General features: G+C 45.7%; 1 protein-coding gene across 1 annotated transcript in view; it reads left to right on the plus strand.

Annotated features, from left to right (window-relative positions):
* LOC135385702 (POU domain, class 2, transcription factor 3-like) overlaps positions 1-17,368 on the plus strand; it is a 264,054-nt gene that overhangs the window by 115,587 nt on the left and 131,099 nt on the right. The window contains exon 3 of the mRNA XM_064615169.1: positions 15,100-15,176. Within this exon, the coding sequence (XP_064471239.1) occupies positions 15,100-15,176 (77 nt within the window). The remainder of the gene's footprint in view (positions 1-15,099; positions 15,177-17,368) is intronic.

Below are 17,368 nucleotides of genomic sequence, written 5' to 3' on the forward strand. Positions count from 1 at the left end.
GAACATACTCATGAAACTAAAGAACATTGATAAGACACATACCGTCCACCCCTATTGCACCCGACTTTTAGTGCATTGTGCTGCTTGGTGGCTGTTTTTACGCTATCTTATACCTTCCTCGTTAAGAATCATGGTATCTAATGTAGCTGATATCCCTAAGTCATGAATAGTTGTTGCAGGTGGGGCATGAACGCCAGTCGGCGTCGACGTGTCAGTGAGAGATAGTGTTTCCTGCAACGTCGAATGCTCAGAAAGGTCGTGCATGCCGCTGTTTTTGCCGTGTGGCGCGTTTCCCCACTCATCATCATTAATTTATCTATTGTTATTGTTGTCATTAATATATCTGTTGTTGTTGTACCGTGCTCGCGAGACCTGAATTTTGATTATGTTCTGTGCCTTTATATCGTGCGGTCACGGTGCGAAGCCATATCTCATCGAAATGAAGAAGAAAAATAAAAAGAGAGAGAAATACTGAGAACGTTCATTGTTAATTTCATTCTACTGCACAATCTTCCGTTAATTTCTTTCAATTATTATTGGCGTGGCTCATTCTCCAGCGCCACTGCGCGCAATCCGCCGTGTTTTTCTTCCTTTTCCCTCCAACGTTAACGGCGCAGTTACATCGGGTTCTCAGTGGACGTGTCCTACTCGACAGCCAACAAGAAGCCCAATTTCTCAACGCCTCCGAACTCTTGCAGGGCAGAGCACAAATAGGGGGTGGCGAGCACAACGTTAAATATTGATCCCGACCTGCCAACGCATCGCCAATCGGGACACGTCCTCTTGAAATTCGGAAGAGTACTACGACAACCCTGTTGAGGATCTCCGCGGAATGCAGTTCTCTCCTTCCAAGTTTGTTTATGAGATGGAACCACCTGAATAAAACATGGCAGTACGACCCTCAAATCTAGTTTTCTTTCACTTCAGACTCCTCCCCGGGATGTGATGGCTCGGGTCGTAGGGCAGAACTTCAATGCTATTCCGGACATTTTTATCTGTGTTGCTAGACATGTACAAGGTGCTTTGAAAGGCGCGTAGAATACAATAATATAGGCACGGGTTGAAATGCATCGCAATTTAGGTAAGGTATGGTAAGGCATAGTAAGAAAAAATATGGAAACCTGTACCCTAAATTTAACCTAAATTCGGTAATATCACGAGCAAAGTACGTGCGGTAAATGGGTAGAAAATATTCATGAAAAGTAAGTATTAGTTTGAAACTACAATTAACCGCGCGAGCAACGTTCATGGTGGCCCATTTTTTTAACTACGCATCTCTTTCCCTCTTCCCACTGTACTTCGATGCTTCCTTCGCAAAGTGACTAACCTCCACTTTATTAACTTTTTGGCATTCAAAAAGAAAATGAAAATCCGTCAAGTACTAAAACAAAGTAGTAGCTGGAGGTAAGGACACATAGATGGACGAAGTCAACATTAAACCTCGCATTACCCCGTTGCATACTTGTTCCTTCAAGTAATTGCAGCTGCTGAAATGTCACCATGTTTCGAATCCCCCTACTTTTCACTACGTTTTCCACAACTGCTATTATTTAGTCGAAGTAACGACACATTGCGTCCAAATGAAAATGTCGGAAAGTTCAACACAACAAAGCTTCTATGCGCAGTCATTTCGTTTGTATATTAGTGTTATGTTATGTCGTTATATTAATGTGACAACATATGTGGCGTGAAAGTTAGTGGAGCCATTTCGTAACGTGTCTTGACGCACATGTTTTCCTTCATTACTGAAATATTCCTCAGTGGGAATATGTTCGGGCGAATGCTGAAACCCTGAGCTTGTCGCTGCAACATTTTAAAATACTGCATCCCGTTCCCTAGGAACTCGCACAGAACGCATTCGCTTAAATGCTATTACGCTAAACCCTTTTTAAAGATATTAGTTCAGGAAACGGAAATGCGAATGAGAACACGAAGGGTACTGGCACTTCGGGGTATTTCTATGTGATACCTCGTCCAGTATAAGAGACACTGCAAGTAAATTTGTTATGACGGTCGTGTTTATGAGAATTACTCGCCTAAATTGTTGGATTAACCAAAGCAGTAAGAAACCAGATCAGCTTACCTTTCCGTCTTCATATTACCCCAAAAGTCAAATTGCCCAACCTATGCATAGGACGTTCTTCTGCTCCCAACCGAAACATTTCTATAACTAAACAAACATAACGACGTCGATGCAGAAGAAGCAAATTCCTCATATTCGTTGCGAATTTCTCTCTCCCCCCAGCCTTCCTTGTCTCCCCCCTGCTCGATGGCTGGGACAAGCAAGCAACACGAGATAAACAAGGGATGCCGTATCAGCTTGGTGTTCCTCGCAGTGTAATGGGCCGGTGATCGTGGTTACGCTGGCATGCGAGACGTTTGAGACGAGCCATTTTCCTATAGCCGAACTGGCATCCCCCTTTTGTGTCCCTTCACCTTCTCCCGATATGGGAGTTATTAGGGACGGTCAGTGGAAAGGGTCGCCGATATGCCGTCATTAGTTATATGTCGGCGTCCGGCGAGCCTGTCATTGGCAGTCGTTCCGCTCGGCCTTCCTCCCTTCTTATTTCTTCCATCAGTCCATTTTGCGATAAAGGGCAGCACGGGACATTTATTTTGGCGATGGTTGCCTGTTTGTTTGTGACTCCATTCGTGCAAGCATGGCTGCACCGTTCGCGTCGGACGTTTAGATATATTGACGGAGGAAAATTGGACGCAGTGCGCAAATGGGCCTACGAGAGATTTCATGCGGCTGCGTAGGTGAACGTGGATGCTCTTTACCAAGTGCCCAACAGTTCAATACAGCCGGCAACGCTTCATTAGGATATGCAGTGACTACGTTGGATGATAAAGCAACCTGGAATTCCGCGGTGCATTTCGTGCACCTCGTGTTACACAAGCCTTGTCAAATTGAGTTTAATAAGAAGGGGTGAAAATTTTAAGTAAAGCCCAACAAATAAAAAGCAATTATGCGCCTCTAGTATTATACCCTGTCACAGCTGACAAGATAGGTGTGTTTACTAACATGAAATCTATCTATCTGTGTTTACTAACATGAAACGTCGTGCCTCCGACTAATGGTTTCGCCTAATAATAATAATAATAATGAAAGCTAGGAATACCTCTTGTGCTATTACGTAATGACATTCTGCATTACCGTTGTGTGTTTCATCTCATGCGAGCCAGAAGGAAAAAAAGAAAAGATTGAAACGCATTCGAGACAGCCCAAAAAGGTATATTGACATTTGTCTATTCTATGTAGGATATATCTAGTTATCCTGCTCTTTTATATATCCCTTTGACAGCGCCATTCAGTCCACGTGCCTTTTCCACCTCCATTTGCCCGCTTTCCAGGAAAGTCGAGCAGCGTGGTAAAATGTCCGACAACCCGCTCCCACATCGTCCGACAGAACCCCACGGAGTTGCTCTGTGTAGGGAGAAGCGCAGCGTTTAAATTCCATTTGCTTATCGCGGCAGAAACACCTACGTGTGTTTGCCTTTACCCTTTTCAATTCGGGGAACCCCACCGGGATTGAGGTTCCTGAAAACCGCGAATTATTCCCCCTGCCACTCTAGTTTTATTAGATACTCTCGTTGGAGTAGCTGTATCGGGATTAACCCGACCCTGGTCGGCGAAGAGAGGAGTTCTACCATTGTTCTCACTTCTTTTTACTTCATCCCTCTCCTGTTTACGACGTCATAATCAGGGCCAGTAAAGAGATTCCCCTTCAGCGAAGAGGGCTTCCCTCGCCATGATAGTGGCAACAGCGTTTAACGTACCGAGCTCACTTGCTTCCTTGTTGTTAGTTATGGATTTAAAGTAGCCATTTCAACATTGCTGGTTTACTCTTTTATCATTTCGTTTGAGTTGGCTTGTTAGCAGTGCATCATCGTTTCGTTCACTCTTGTTCTTTCTTCTGAGGGGTATGAAGCGATGTCTCGGCAGCTGGAGTTCTTTGCCTTCATGGTGAATGTGCTGCTGTAGGCCTTAGCAACTTCTGTAACGTCATCGGGTTGCACAAGACAGTAGGGAGTATTAGAAACACGTGAGCGCGCTCCGATTCCTTTTCCGTATCGCTATCAGCCAATCAGCTATTAGCTGGTAGCGTTGCGGAAAAGGAACGGTTTCCTACAACCCCCTAGTAACATGCATACGACAAATGTGAATATCCGAAATGTACGTCGCTTCCGTACTATTCGATAGGAGTTAAACGTTCACAGTGGCTCTTGCTACGTGTGAATCGTCACGAAACCTTACATCTTTGTGCATTTGGAAATGGACCAAACCATGCCGCCATACATGGGTAGGCAGACCTCACATTGTCCCCCTCTATACGGCACACCACCACCACCACGGAAATGTACCTATTCGATATACAATGCCGGCTGATAGTCGATACGACTTCAAGAGATGCACGACACCACTACACTCTTAAAAAAAAAAAGGTGTGTTGTAACTCCTTTTTGGGGAGTACGCCCTTGCCACATATATATCACTCCCTTTGGAGTGTGTATGGTGTACGAGTGTACAATGTGGCAAGGGTATACTACCCAAAAAGGAGTTACAACACCCCCACCTTATTATTATTTTTTTAGAGTGCACGCATACACAAGCTCTAAAACAAAAGTTCACCTCATAACATACTTTACACCAACCATTGCGGCCAATGAGGGCAGTTATCACTTGTGATTTCATGAAAGAATATGTCATGTGCCTTATTATGGAAAGTAACACGTTCCCAAACAATATCATTCTGAATGTTAGTTGGTTTTGAGCATCATTTCACCGCAGAACGTGTGCGGAGGATTCTGTTTTCAGGATCTACGTACACCACGTCAGCATTTACGTTTGCCATTCGCATTTTCTTGCACACTGGCAAATCAGTCTTGCCGTTCGAGCCACTAAAAAGCCAAAAATTCACCTTGCGTAATGAAAGATGCCTTTATCTTGTCAAGTGCATAACAACAGATATTAAAGAGTACGTGCAAATGCACAGCTAAGGAAGCTTCCAGCGCGACTTTCCACCTCGCGATGATTGCTAACGTAAGGAATGCAGAATCAGCCGAGGCATCTTTCGCGACTAATGAATTGGCTTTTAATTGCGAATCGGCAGTGTCACGTCCCTCCTTGTGACTCGCAGGTGTCCACTTAATTAGAGCACCTCGTCGCCCCCTTGTGTCCGTTCTCTCTGTTACTGACCTTTCGCTCACCATGATTACTGCAGTTCAGGAGGAAATGCGGTCCTCTTAACTCCGCGGGGAGACTTCTGCATGGAGAGAGCCGTGTGGCAGTCAAATAGGAGGACGAGCTCACTCAAGTTCGTCAAGCCAAGATAGTAATGTTCGCGTGTCCTTCACTTCCTTATTTCTAGGAATGCTTTTACAATCTAGACGAAAATAGGCTACAGAGTTACGGCTTCTTATATGCGTGGAATAGTTTGAACACCGGATGTCTCATCTAATCTATATTTGTATAAATTAATTATGTTCCTGTCTTTCCTTTGCGTTACCGTAGCGGTGACGCCTGTACTGTCTTTCACTAGGGCAAAAGCGTTTCATAATACCACGAAGGTTCTTGATATTATATATCTAAGTTGGAGTCAGCATAAAAATGTATTTTTTTTAACGTTGATAGCGCAGGATTTCAGGTCAGCTACAGTTAGCTACAATAATGACATATGTCGCAATATTAACCCTTAAAGCACCAGGGGGATAGTGTTTATTTAACTTTTCCTCTCCGCGAATGCATTATCACGTCTACGCTGCAATCTGATTTTTTTTTTTCTCTCTCTTTCTCTCTCAACGAAGTACAAGATGTTGAACGAGAAGGAGATGCTCTCAATTTCTATGGGAATTGTCGCTTCATATTGCGATGAAGCGCTTGGCAAGTCATAAGGAAGCAATTTCCCTTCTCTGCTTGAACGTTGAATGTTGCATGCAGTGTTCTCAGCGACGGTATATGTGACTACAACAACACTATACCAGCTGTAGTAATAACGAATGAATACTTAAAGCGAGAATTGCAGATCCCGTTGTTTGCGCTTCGCACTTTCGTTTTCCACGACGTCTCCCTGTGCAGATGGCGACAATCATTATTTGGTACGTTTTAAATACGTAACGCGCTCCATGTGGTTTTGCTTTCGCTCCCCTATACGGCGCTTCCATATCCTCGTGTCGTGTTGTAAGTCACAAAATTACGGTTTCAGGAGCGACCTCAACAACAACAACAACAACTTTATTTTGAGATGATGAATGGGGAGTTAGGAGCGAGCTCGTCGCATATGGGTCTGGTTTAACAATATTGTGGCAGCATTGAAACTAAGAGGTGATTCACCGCTCGGCTTGGAATGTCTTGCACGGTATGATTATTTCTTCTTCCTTTTCGAAGAGAAAGTTGAGTTTGAGCTTGAACGTAAAAAAGGAGAATTCGAAATTGAATTCGTCACCCGACGAATTCTGCTGCTCCCATAATAAATCTCTAGATGAATGAATCCCACAGAAATAAAAAAGAAAAATCTAAAGGCAAAAAGAAAGAGAAACATCAGCCTGCCCTCTCCACGAACTGCATATGCACATGCATATCTGCATCCCCTTTAAAGGATGAGAATGAGGATGCCTAGCACGCGCTCCTAAGATACAGTTTCGATACCACTGCTCACTATAAAGTTTACATGTGCTGACAACGCTGCATTTCTCTTCTTGGGCTCCCATGCACCCAGTACCTTCACTGTATCGAAGGTTCTATTGTCCAAGCGGTATAGAGCAGACTTCAATGTAGCTCTTTGGGGTGCATATCTTGTGCAGTGCATGAGGATGTGTTCCGTGTTTTCCACAGTTTCACACGCTGGACATTTTGCTGAACTGGCCTTGCGGCCTTTACAGAGAAACTGTCAACCATACGGGAGAAAGTTGCTGACTGGCACCTGCTTGAAAGCGGTAAAAAAGTTGGTTAGACCACCATTAGGTGGGCAAAGTTAATCCTCAGACCGACCACTGTGGCTTCACTCATGATCATAGTTGTCTCGCGACCTAACGATAATTATCATTGTGGGATGATTAACAGATCGATATGTCAAAAGACACGCACGAGAAATCGTCAATAGATTTTTTTTCTCTTTCTTCCCCTGCGGGTCCTGTACCGAGTATATAGCACAAGCGTGTTAGAAACCGAAAAAACGATAAGAGTGGCGCCCTCATGTCTCGAGTCCGCGATAGGTTTCATCTCACCAGCCTCCTTCGTCGTGTTTGTGTTAGGCCGGAAATGAAAGAAGCCATTCTTTTCCCAGCAAAGGAAGCAATGCCTTCAAATATATAAGCGTTTCTTTCAGTTTTCCACGTCATGGTAAGGATGGAGCGGCCCCCGAAATAAGGAGAGAGAGAGAGAGAAAAAAAAAAACTTTTCTCGGTATCGCCTGTCGGCATATAACTCAATGAGGAAAGAGAGGGCCCATATAAAAATTGAGCGCAGTATAAACGCGAAGAAACAAGAAATGATGTATAGATTTCTCGTTCGCGAGAACACAAGTGGCTCTTCCAATTGTTGGAATGGAATGACCTTTATTGTTTACGTCCTGACTTTGAGCTCAACACTCATATGTGAGCTGGAAGGGCAAATAAAACAGCGTTTGTCGGCCACCGATGGTATTCGATGTGTATGTCGGTTGGAATGGCGAAACTTTTTTTTTATTTCAGAGGCGGATGCAATATTGAAGAACTGCCTCTCGTTCCGGAGGAAGGCCTTTTTTATCCATATTTCATCTTCTGGGGAATTTCATCCCGCTGAAATTTTCCTATCGGCAGGTTATCCTTTTCTCTCCCTCTCACGCTCTCTCTCTCTCGAGTGAAGAAATAACTTGAAAAAGGAAAAAGATGGAGGAAGTGGGCGTCGTTGTTTTCGGAAATTTGAACGAAAGGAATAGAATTCTTCAGCCAATGGCGACGCGAACGGTGGAGCGAGCACGGACGATCTGCCTCTTGCAATTGGTCAGGAAGGAATGTGTTGCGCTTCTCACTCTGGCTACCAAAGATGGCGGCCAGTTTGCAGAGAAGGTGTGTCCGAGACGACAGTGACCACATGAGTCTGGTATAAGAAATGTAATTTCTACCAGATAGCCATGTGAGGATTTCTCGTACTGTGACGAACGAATTCGGAAAGTTATGCCGGCAGCAGATTGGTCGGTTAGTCCATCTTTTTTTGTAACCTCACCGGGTGCCTTCTCTAAATACTAAGACTGGTAGCTTTTTGTCTGGGGCTACAGCCATCTCTGATGGAAACGAAAAAAAAAAAAACTCTTTCTGCATGCATTCAAATTTGTAAACAACTGTTGACTCACTGCCGTAAAAGTGATAAGGGTGAGCAAGAACACACAGAAAAAATGTTTTCGTCCAGTCCAGTGCAATAGGGGTGGACGGGCAGGTGGAAGGCCTTGAACGAACTCGTGAAACTAAAGAACATTGATAAGACACATACCGTCCACCCTATTGCACTGGACTTTCAGTACATTGTGCTGCTTAAGTTGTATCGCTTTCTTCCTCTGCTACCGACGGAGCTCACTTTATCATTGTTATCTTGCAAGGAGAACTTGTGGAAGCGACGGAATTCGTATCCCCCCTCTACAGACGTTTATCCTCCAACTTGGCGGTTTTAGTGGTGTTCGTGGTGTTGGCGGCTTGACGTTATTGGCTGGTCTAACGACTGTAACTGAGACGAGATAGCTTTCGGAAAACATAGACCTTTTGCATTGCTTTAAAATAATGGTTCCTGATTCGCGGAACAAACTGCGATAACACAGTCGACTTCAAAATTACCACGACACTCGAGGACACGTTTTTGGTCCCTTGCTTACCGGAACAATTTTTCAGGCCAGTAGAAGGCGGTGGTGGCGGTGAAAAGGGGTCGCCGTTGTCGGCCTCACAGAGGTGGGCAACGTTACGATTAACGCCCTTGGGAAATGTACCTCCTGGGCCGGCTTCTAAGGGAACTGTGCCGACACATGTCTGAAAGCGTCTGAGGAAAACCCAGGAAAAACTCCAGACAGCATAGCCGGCACCGGGATTTGAGCCCGGGTACCCCCCAGTCCCGACGTGACATGACCAGCACCACGCTAACCACTGAGCCACTCGAGCTGGTATGCCAGCACAAAATTTGAACGTGCTATACAAACAACAGACCATACGGCGGTTTAATGCGTTAGAGAATATAAGGGGGTATCACCACAAATTGTTCATTTCAGATCCCCTAAGACTATAAGTGCGCAGTCCGCAGTGCGAAATATGAATTATCTTGCGAATTATCAGTCCACAAAGAGCGGTGTACTGTGGCATTCTTTGAGTAAAAAAAAAGAAAGGAAAATAAGTTATCAAAACTTGCACAATGTGGCGAACCCTATTCTCACCCTATATGTTCTCACTGCTACATCCCTTTCCTTTTAGGTACAATGAGGGTACATATTTTAGCGTTTTGGCTGCAGCGTTTACTGGACAGCGCTGTATCTAGCTGGCAAATAAGGTCGCGGCTCTTAGTGCTCTTTACTGACGAACCGGTAGCTGAAACATTTACATGATGCAAGCCGGGTCTTTTTTTTTTTTTCTTCTTCCTTTTATTGCATCCAGGGGTTTGAAGCATATCATGGCCATGCAGCTGAGAGGGAACAGGTTGGAACTTGAACACCTACAGAAAGCTTTAACCGCCAGAGATACAACATTTCAGTTACTCCGCTGCCGCCCCCCACCCCCCGTTTTTTCTCTTTTACATATATGCGAAAGACAGATTACAATTGAAGCGTCCGTGAATGGCGATGACCAAGAAGTACGTTACGCGCAGAGCAGATATACCGTAAAACGTCTAAAGGCCTCACATAAAAAAGCGCCCTTTTCTGCCTCCGTGTGCCTTCCTTTTACCGTGTCATATTTTTGAATCGACGCTGCAGGAGCCACGGAGTGAAGGGCGGAACAAGAAAGGCGCTTTCTCGTTTTCCAATTAGGGGGTTTCAGGATGGTGGCAAATGAAAGTTATTGATACGGCGTTATTGATAACGTTATTATTGTTATTTCTCGGGTTACAGTTGCTGCCAGCTCTTCCCCGTAGACTGGGGGCGCTACGATGAAAAATGGTTTTAAAAACGCTCCGCGAAATGAAACAGGTTGCCGTGCGTCACCCCGAGGGGTGGCTCAGGTCGTGCATCATCCTTTTATCGACTTCCGCGCCTCATTTATTTAGATGTTTCTCAATGAACACTTGGACGGCTGCTTCGACGTTTATCGTACGTTTGTGTGAGGTGTGCGGCGACCCTGCTGATCTACCAGAGAAATTGTTGTCACTGTTCTTACCATTGTTGGCTTTATGTCTTTTATAACATGCGTAGCAAAAACATTGTTGTATGGAACTGGGCATGGTTTCTTGACCCTGCAGTGTTGTACCATGCTTCCGGGGCTACTATCTATCAACGCTAAAACAAAAGCGCACTGCTGTTGTCCTGTCTACTCCTACCTATGTCCTTGTCTTCTTGCTGCTATTCGCCATCATGAACTGTTCAACGGAAATATTGTTTATTTGGCTCCACGTTGCAGACAAATGCGGTAATTGTACTTCGTGAACCAAACACGCTAAAAACAGAAGTCCACGGCATAACATGCTAGGAATCAACTGTCATAGAGAATGATATCGTTCTGTTTCCTGATCGTCAAAATGGGAGGCGTACGCCTTTTTGTGGCAGTTTTGATGGCCATAAAGTTGCTCCTGTTGTTGTTACAACAAAAAAGCATACACTCTAAAAACAGATGGTGGTGGTGATAGAAATGCTTTCCGTAGCCTCGGCCATGCCCAAGCGGCCAACGTCACGACTATGGCAGGGGGGATCGTATGTCCAGGGCCTAAGTCACAGGGAACTGTGCCAACGTTTATGCGTCTTAGGGAAAGCACCCAGACTGCACAGCCGGCGCCCGGATTCGAACCCGGTTCTCATCTAAAAACGGAACTTCACCACATAGCACGCTCTAAGCCAACCACCATCCCGAATGACGTCGTTCTGCCCCCTGATTGGTTAAAAACGGGGGACGTGCGCCTTTTTTAACACTTATGCAGTTACGTTAATTTTTCCAAAAAGGCGTACGCCCCGCGCTTTCCACAAATCGGGAGTGGTAACGGTATCATTCTGGGCAACGGTTGGCCTTCACCGTGCTATGCGGTAAAGCTCTGTTTTTAGAGTGTATAAGGCCCCGTCCTCTCCTGAAATCAAAAGCGATAACTGTATCATTCGGCACAGTGGTTGGTGGAGAGCGTCTTATGCGGTGAAGTTCTCCTTTTAGTGTGTGTACGGCGCTCGAAGGGCAACACGGAAGCAACACTATTAAACATGAGGGGGGGGGGGGGGTGATGGCAGGATCGGGTCGCCGTTGTTGGCCACACAGAAGTGGGCGTCCTCACGAATACTATCGCAAAAAAAAGACGAAGGAGAAGAAGAAGGATGGAGGTGCGTAGAGGGTGCATGAGTTCGTCGGAGAGAGCAAAGTATTAGATGGGTCGTTGAGCAAGACTTGCCTTAATAAGAATAAGGTTTCTTGCTTTAGTAGAACGTTCGGCTGAAGAACCAGCGGGGTAGAGGATGTCCGCTAGCGTACCCGAGGTGGTGCGAGGGGGGTGGGCTTCGCGCGGGCTATTAAAAATGAACTTCACCACTTGGCACGCTTCTAGCCAACCATCATCCCGAATGATGTCATTCTGTCCCCTGGTTCGTTGAACACGGGAGGCGTAGGCCTTTTTGTGACACTTATGCAGAAGTGTTAATTGTCACAAAAGGTGTACTCCCCGCGCTTTCCACAAATGAAGACTGATAGAGGTATCGCTCTGTACAATGGCTGGCCTTCAGCGTGCTATATGGTGAAGCTTTGTTTTAGGAGTGAAGCCTGCACTGGTTTGCTGTCAGTCAACTGTACTGGTTTGCGCAATAACACAGCGAGCTTCATGTATACCCCCTCTTAGCAAAAGGCGTTTCACACCTTCTGTGTATTTTAAGCCACATCTTTCGTGAATGAACCACTGGTGCTGCACCATCCGTCAACCGTCTGTGCGAAGTGGCTTCATAACGCGGACGGCGGCATAATATATATGTCCGGTCCGCAATGTACATATTGGCAGGTTTATGTATTCCTAGCGGGCCCCTGTGGTGTAAATTGAAAATCGTTTCTCTCGATTGTAATATCGGCTACATTTCGGGAACAGGCCGAGTAGCATTTTCTCAATATTTCATTCGGCACGAGAGAACGGGCGGGGAGAATTTAGGTTTGTGCCTTTTGTCCATGTGGCGAGTGCCGTTTACGATGGCCACTGTGTGTGAGCTGCCAGATGTCGCTAGAGTATTTCTCTCTCTCTCTCTCTCGTTTCTCTTCTTTTTCCCTGCCAACAGCTTGCCTCAGAATAGCATGCGACACAGTCCTGTCTTCCTCTCCTCTGTGGCGTTTCTCCCTGACTTCTTTGGATTGAGGAAATTTATGAGACCGATTGATCGCGCACCCTATTATCTGATCTGTTCCGGGGAGAAAGTGTGTGACAGTTCTTCGCGCGCGCTGGAATTGTTTTTGATGACGCACACAAAGATTTGCGCGCAGAGGTATGATATCATAAACCACGTGAGGGGCCATTGTCCCTAATATAGCGGAGAAAAGCACCTACACATAATTATTAGTTTATCTTCCGCTCAAAATCCAACCTAAAAAGTATGTTGCGTATGATTCCCTTTTCCGCGTTATGCATGGGAGATAGACTCTAAAAGCAGAGCTTCACCGCATAGCACGTTCCTAGCCAGCCATCATCTCGAATGATATCGTCATCTGCCCAGATTTGGTGAAAACGGGAGGCGTACGCCTTTCTTGTGACAATTATGAACAGCATAAGTGTCACAAGAAAGGCGTACGCCTCCCGTTTTCAACAAATCAGGGCAGATAACGATATCAATCGAGATGATGGTTGGCTAGGAGCGTGCTATGGGGTCAAATTCATTTTTTAAGGGTGTTGGCTTTACAGCAACAACTCCACACATGGGCTATAGATTTTGCCTCTCGTGGTAAACTGCATGCCTCCATGTTAACACGCCTAGTTCAGCACCCCGCACCTGGAACGTAGCACTCCAAAATCAGCACCTTTATGCGCGCTTTTCCGAGGTCTAGGCAGTGCGAGTGCTCAACGAAGCATTTTGGTGCGCCCTCTTCACGTGATCGCTTTTACAACGAACTCGCGTGCCAGGAAGCCGTTAGAGAGGCAGGTCATCGCGTGTGATTTAATAACCGCTTTGACGACGGCTTCCGATTGATTAAACGTTTCCCTTTCTTCTGGAGCCGTTGGTGCCTCCTTAAGTGGCCCCTATCGCCAGCCACAGGAAGGAGCCGCTCGCTATGCACTCGTCTGCACGCTATGGCTCTATGTATCTGACACAGTATGGGTAGAACTTGGACAAAGCTCCGTGAATTAGTGACACTTTGTACGATCGAACGGTGCCTGCTAATCGATTACTCTTCGTGACAATCTCAATTTCACATATTTACAAAGATCGCGGTGTTAGTCGAGTCTCGCGAAGAATTGAAGGGAATAGGGAGCGATATTGGATATGAAAACGATGTTACGGTGTTTCACGCGGGAACAACCTCGGTACTCGCTATAACCAGACGGTGGTTGCGGTGTTGCCGTTGCCGAGCTGTTTGGGTGCCTACTTATGAAACGGTACATGGCAGCATAAATGGCTGCGTGAACCAGCTTTTCAGAATAATGTCGTTCTGCCTTTGGTTGATGAACGAGGGAGGCGTACACAGTCCCGAAACACGTTGCATGAATGCACGCGGCAAGTATAGGGACATCGCTTAACAACTAATGCAAAATTGGGCACTCCTTATCACACGTTTAGTGAAGACGCGGGACAGACTATAGCACCTTCATGTGGATGAGAGGTTGGCGTTGACAGAACGTTGGTGGCCTCTTGTCGTGTCAACACCGTGCGGACAGTCACGAGAGCTTGCATGCCTCCATCTCGTTGTCTTCTCTACGTGCGTTTCCCATTGTACCATTACCAATTGCTCAGTCGCATGCGGATGTCCCACATTTGCTTCTTTTTCATGTATTATTCCCCCCGGCCGTGTCAGTCCTTTGTGCGCACAACGATAAAGGAGTTCACGGCCCTCGTTGAAGTTCGGGCACAGTCTTTTTGGATCGTTTGATTAATCTCTTATGTGCAAACACCGAGCAACCCTGTCTGAACTTATGTCATTAGATGGAAGGTGTAATTGATGTCGTATATTAGTTCCATTATTGATATAATCTAGTGAGGCTGTTTTGCTTCCAATCATGATAAAGACACTGTTAACGTTACTGTACGCTGTTAAGGAAGAATTTCGCCACATAAGAACCGCCGGGAGTCAACCGTCATCCAGAATGATGTAGTTCTGGGGCCCGATCTATCCCAATCTTCAACTTTTCGTTATCCCATAACGCGCGTTAAATGCATCACTTCGACCCGTGGTGGCGGTGGTGAAAAGGGCTCGCCGTTGTTGGCCTCACAGAGGTGGGCAACGTCACGGCTGGCGCCCTGGGGAATGTGCGTCCTGGGCCGACTTCTAAAGGAACTGTGGCGATATATGTCTGAAAGCGTCTTAGGAAAACCCAGAAAAACCCCAGACAGCACAGCCGGCACCGGGATTCGAACCCGCGTACCTCCCAGTCTCGACGTGGCATGGCAAGCACGCTAACCACTGAGCCACGCCCGTTATTCGCCACGAGCTCTTGCGCGAGCCTACCTTTGGAGCGCGCGAACTTTAAATATAACGATAACGATCGCTATGTGAAAGTTGAAGATCGGGGCCCATATCTGACCGGAAATCCTGGAAATCAGGTTCGAATCATGGTGTCAGCACCTTTTTCGTGAGTTGATTGATTTCATTGATTCTTCGGCGTCTGGAGGCTTATGTGTTCGTATTTGTCCTTAAATGTAACTTACCTCGGCTAAATTCCGTTGAGTTTGAGTTTGATTATACGGAAGATATCTAAATTTCGTTGTTTACGTGGTACAGATTGCTTCAACGCGTTTCTAACTAGTCTCCTTTCTCTTTTTACAGGTAAGACAGTAAAAGTGATGCCAGGGCAGCGCATCTGTGGGCTGCAGCATTCAGTGAACCACTGCTTCCACACACTGGTAAGCTGTTGCCACGAGATCACATGCGCAGCGACAGGAGAAACATATGTGTAACAACTTCACAGTTCCAGGAACAAAGTTCACGCTGCGAGACGGCACGTTTCCTCAGTATTTCCTTTTTCTTCGCACATTAGTTTTTCCGTCGCTACATTGAGTTGCTTATGTCTATTCCCCGCGATTCACACTACGAGAACACTAAATTGTTTTGTGTTGTGTCGGTATACATCGAAAGGGGTTCCTGAAGTAATGCACCAAATACACCCGAAATGCGGATTTGAAATTTATAAATATCGAAAGAATCTAATAAAAAATATAAATATCATAATGAAATACATAAGTTCAGTCATACTTTAGGAAGGGGAGAAGGATGTCTGCAATCTCTGTATCCTCTTCTTTTCAAGTGAAAGCGCAGCAGAAAAAAAAAAAAAAAAAAAAGAGGGGGAGGTTCAGAAGTTTGTAGACTTGTACCAATCTGCTAAGATGCCGGTATCGTGCACTATACGTACCCCAGATGTCCTATTTCGAATGCATTGTTCGTTAAACGCGTGCGATCTCCGTGCGATCATCGTGACATTGGGTATACGGTTTTGTACACACTCAGAAAAAAGGGTGGGGCAGTTGTACCTTTCAGTAGGTAATATTTGTCGCATATGTTGTCCTAAAAGGTTGTAAAGTTCTACCTGCTACCTCACTCTCTGCCACGAATGATAGGGTTGCCACTTCTGATTCGGTGAGCGAGGGGGGCGTACGCCTCTTTGTAGCAATTTGGATATATGATAATTGATTTTACCACCGTTTTACATCCTTTATCAGACGCTATGCTGACCTGGGTGGTAACCATAGCAGTTACCACCTTTTCACACCCTTTTTTTCTGAGAGTGTAAGGCTAACAACCTGCAATAAGTTCCATCCGCCATGTCGTTAATCCACAACTCGGTTTCAACGACCCTGTTTTCCTTGCAGTCACATTAATTCAACTTTCGTGTTTCCACATGGCTTACACTCATTATATTACCCCCGTTTTTCTTTCGTGCCGCGCCCGAACACGGATGACATCCCTGACAGCTGACATGTACCGAAACAACTCTTTAGCCTGCCGCCGTGGATATTCGTCAAGGACCACATTTCACATATGGCGCCTGAAAGCTTTCCATCCGTCTCTTTCCGACGCAGCTAACTTAATTCCATTCAACAGGAGGCCCTGCGTGGACATGAACATTTGTGCAGACGTAAACCTGTATATGTTCCTCGTAAAAACAAGGAACATAGTGTAGAGGTTCACGTAAGCACAAATGTATGTTAAGCTGATACTATTGCGCGTAAATTGTGGAATTGGTGACGAAGCTCGAAGCTCAAGAGAAAAGAAACATAGAATTAGTTATTTAATATCACCGAGTGATTGGCGTGCAGCTGCCCTGAGCGCAACATGCAAGCCCCCCACCCTATAGCTATAGGTTTGAACTGCTTTCACGTGCGAGTTTCCCGCTGCTCCCTGGAATGTGCCCTTAAGCAGTATATTATAGCGACGAAATTGATTACCTACTCGCCAGAAAATAGGGTAGCGAGGAACTGGACCAGCGATACGTGGCAAAGAAAGGTGGCAGTTGAAAAAAAAAATAAAAATACAACACGCATTTCCTAACAAGAAGAGGCCACGCGTAATCTATTGCTGGTGATGCAGCAGAACATGTTGTTCGGTTGCTCCGTCGTGTCCGACACTTTGGAAAGTGTTGCTGTGCGAGACGCAGCCTTTTTTTGCCGAAATCAATTCGACCGAAATTTATCGAATTAACGGTCCCCTGTTAGGTCGGTGAATTCGGTCTGTGCTGTGAATTTCAGGAGAGACCCGAGGGCGTAGCGCCACGCTTCACGGTGACGCTTCATACGAACGGTATCCAGTACGACCCTTGCTGTCTCTTATTTCCTATAGGATGCCAATCTCTTCGTTGACAGAGATGACTTTTTCTGTCACAACGAACACACCCAAGTGTCTATGGGTCAGTCGTGGTGATACAACTCGAGCATTCTGTCAGTGCGCTGCCACCTCGTGTGAGGATCCTATCTCAGCACAGAAGTGTAAAGATGGCTACTCCCGTAGTGGTATGTCGCATATATTTATGGTTGTGTGATTTGATTTAATGCCGTCGCATTTTGCACCTCGATGATGATCCACTGGGATACAGTGCTGAAGA

The sequence above is a fragment of the Ornithodoros turicata genome, chromosome 2, assembly GCF_037126465.1.
Source record: "Ornithodoros turicata isolate Travis chromosome 2, ASM3712646v1, whole genome shotgun sequence".
Taxonomy (NCBI): domain Eukaryota; kingdom Metazoa; phylum Arthropoda; class Arachnida; order Ixodida; family Argasidae; genus Ornithodoros; species Ornithodoros turicata.